Raw genomic sequence first — 3,660 nt, 5'->3', positions numbered from 1 at the left:
TTGGAAGACCACCGGGGAGTGTTGGTCAACAGCCGGCTGAATATGAGCCAGCAGTGTGCCCAGGTGGCCAAAAGGCCAAGAGCATCCTGGCTTGTATCAGAAATAGTGTGGCCAGTAGGACTAGGGAAGTGATCGTCCCCCTGTACTTGACACTGGTGAGGCTGGACCTCAAGTACCATGTTCAGTTTTGGGCCTCTCACTACAAGAAAGACCTTGAAGTGCTGGATTGTGCCCAGAGAAGGGCAACAAAGGTGGTGAAGGGCCTGGAGCACAAGTCTGATGGGGAGCGGCTGAGGGAGCTGGGGTTGTTTAGTCTGGAGAAGAGGAGGCTGAGGGGAGACTTTATCACTCTCTACAACGACCTGAAAGGAGGTTGTAAGGAGGTGGTTGAGTCACCATCCCTGGTGCTTAGGGACATGGTTTAGTGGTGGACTTGGCAGTGCTAGGTTAACGGTTGGACTTGATGATCTTAAAGGTCTTTTCCAACCTAAATGATTCTATGATTCTATAATTAGCTCAGTCTGCTCTGAGATACTAGATAAGACAAAGCCTGTTCTGTTTTAGTAGGTAACAAATTGGTCAATTTTTAAAAAGTCTTTAACTCTGATTTTAGCATGTATCAAAGTTTACTTTGTCTTGACTACAAAATTAAAACAGGACTGAGCTAGCTAGCATGATCAGATATCACAGCTAACATCAAATGTGACACTCCTAATCGAGACAAACTTATGTTAGGCTGTGAGTCTCCCGGCATGTCTATATAAATCCCATCTATTGGATTATGAAGTATCTCCTTGCTACCTCCAGGTAACTCAGACTTTCATTGTTGATGAGTCTACTTAGGGGAGAAGCTCTACCAAGTATGCCTTCACTTTAAAAAAGAGAGGAGTGCCTCAGATCAAAGGAAAAGGAAAGCAGATAAAGTATTAACATCTGTGTCTTTCAGTGGAGATTTTTACCCATGCTGCAGCTGGATGACTGCCTTAAGGGAGCAGGCTAGCAGCCATGAATGAGACACATCAGATTTTGGTAAAAATCTGGGAGAACGGTTTGTTGTATGGCGTTGATGGAGGAATAGTTGTAGTGGCAACTTTGAAGAGACCCTGATACCTGTGAGGATCATAAACAGTCAGTTTTATACAGCATAAAATTTCACATTGGGCAATGGAGAGCGAAGATACCAATAACTTCAAATTAGATGGTTTGAAGAGGAATCTACCATAGGCAGTACCAAATTATATGCTTTGCTTTCATTGCCTGATAAGATCAGATAATCTGAAGCTTTGCTGGTAGTTGAACCACCGTTTGGAGAGATGAGATATTAGTGTAAATGAAGGAGTTTGAGACAATCAAAGGCATCACTTTTACTGGTTATTAACTGGTTATCATTCACTTGTCAAGGCAACCTCAATAGCTTCTTAAGAGAGGATTAGGATATCTGATTATGTATTTCATGTGGCTTCTTATGTTCACATTCCTTTTATTGAGATGCTATTAAAAGAGAAGTAGGGGCCTTTATTAGACCACTTATAAAAGGACTGAAATAACAAAGAGGAGCTAAATGAAACCAAAGAAATTAACCATGCTATTACGAAAAATATGTCTGAGTTACAAAGTTGGAATCTAGGACCAAATGTTCCCAAAGTTTGGACATTCACATCCAAGGGCTTCGCTTAGCCATGCATGTAGGCAGCTGCTATTCAGAGGATATTTTAGTGCTTTAGTTTGGCTCAGGAGGGCACTTTTGAAGCAAACCTACTGATCATTCCTATTGACCATGCTTTGATTCACATTAAGAAGCAACCTTGGAGAGCATGAAATGGATTCTTTTTACATGAAACACGAACAGGAAGATGTGATCAGTGGGCTTTCAGGCCATTTGATCCAGACTAAATCTAGTCCAAAGGAAAACCATTTGAAACTCGTATAGCGTGGGCGTAGAGCGTTAGGAACATGTGTTTCACCGTGCAGATCTGCTCCTCCTGGGCTATGCTACTTGCTAACATAGTCATAGCCATGGAGTTGCTACCAGGCCAGAATTCACTTACACATTCCCCCTGCAGATTAGAGCTGGAGTTTTCAGTTGGAACGCTTTAATTTTTACATACTGTGTAATAGAAAAAGGAATTGTTTTGTCACTCTTGGCTGTGTTTATGCTGATCCAGTCTGTTTCTTTATCTTGTGTGTTCCACAATATTACTTTCACTTACTTTCCCCTCAAGTCTTGACTATACAATTCACCACAGTTTGTCTCTCCTCTCTCCACGATATTTTTAAAAGATCTGTGATGTCATTTCTAAATGGGAACAAGCCTTAAAAGAATTGCATCCTGGGAAATATGAAGGTGGCACAAGAATTGTGAAGTTGACCTATAAGAACAGGTACTGTGCTTTGTAGATTGGCCTCACTACTGCTGTTAAACTTTTCTAGACTCTGTGTATCTCTGTAGATGTCCAGTAACTTACAGTACTGTTAGTGGCAAAACTGTTTTGGCTAAGATGCATTCAAGCCTACATAAGATGTGATGACTTTTGTGTCGTACATGTATAAAAGAGTGTATATGGCCTAGAGGTAAAACCAAAAATACTTTGCAATAGCAGAATACACTTAAAATGAGTTAAGAGCTAGCTGTAGCACAATAAGACATACTTAGCACAATTTAATTTGCCTAGATCCTAAAACATAATTAAATAATGTGTGTTAGGTGAGAGGAAGAGAGACCCGGGGGGAAAAATCACCAGTGAAAACAGATATGCTGAAACTTGCAATTAAGTAAAGAATCACAAAGATTAAAAAGATACTAGAACAATGTTCTAAATAGCATGAGCAGTAGAAGAGACATGTAGTAGCACTGCCCAGACCTTATAAAGAAAGAAATGTTTAAAGTTACATGATCAGAGATGGTACAGAAGGGAAGTACGAGACAAATATCTAAACCAAAAACTGGAACAAGTTCATAATTTATAATACAGACAGGAATTCTGAATTACAGGGAATGGAGAGCTGTGTAGGAGAACAAGGAATGGCTTTCTGCATGTGAATTCTCTTTGCAAGCAGAACAAAGGCCACCCCAAAAATGAAAACAGACAAAGTTCTATATTGAACATATGAAGGTTTTATTGACTGTAATGGTGGAAACAAATTTCTGTCAACTTTGTTAGTTGGTATAACAGAGGTGGAAGCAGAAGTTATCACTTTTGACCTAGAAGGCAGTATTTGTTTCAGGAGTGAAACTTTGCAGTATTATTTTGTTGGACTGGAATATGTCTAGACTGGACAGCAAGGATGTTTTGATAAGGTCTTTCCAAGGTTGGGCTGTTCTAACACCAAGGACTCTGATAAGACATGTGTAAGGTCAATATGGTCCTAATGGTGATGTTAAAGTGGCATAAAAATAAACAAACTGATCCACTGGAATTAATATCTTGTGTAGTCATAGATGCAACTTTAATATTTTAATTAGATGGTGTGGGCTGTAAATAGGCATACATGAAGAATGGTTTTGGGAAGCATTCTCCAAGCTGGTGCTTCAACCTCCATTAGTCATCTTGCTATACCAGGTCAAAGAAACTGCAAGTGTGAAGGGAATAGAAAGTATTAAGAAGCTTTGATTTACAAGAATGCTTCTTCAGTTTTTGAAATAAAGCCTGCTATTTGGGT

At 39.7% G+C, this 3,660-nt stretch overlaps 1 protein-coding gene across 1 annotated transcript in view; it reads left to right on the top strand.

The window, feature by feature from the left end:
- PLEKHH1 (pleckstrin homology domain containing, family H (with MyTH4 domain) member 1) overlaps positions 1-3,660 on the top strand; it is a gene marked incomplete at its 5' end in the record, with an annotated part of 16,426 nt that overhangs the window by 6,950 nt on the left and 5,816 nt on the right. Inside the window, one exon of the mRNA XM_009709849.1 lies at positions 2,281-2,381. Coding sequence (XP_009708151.1) covers positions 2,281-2,381 — 101 coding nt within the window. The remainder of the gene's footprint in view (positions 1-2,280; positions 2,382-3,660) is intronic.

The sequence above is a fragment of the Cariama cristata genome, unplaced genomic scaffold (assembly GCF_000690535.1).
Source record: "Cariama cristata isolate BGI_N322 unplaced genomic scaffold, ASM69053v1 scaffold12281, whole genome shotgun sequence".
Taxonomy (NCBI): Eukaryota; Metazoa; Chordata; class Aves; order Cariamiformes; family Cariamidae; genus Cariama; species Cariama cristata.
This window is presented reverse-complemented; position numbering and strand designations above follow the sequence as displayed.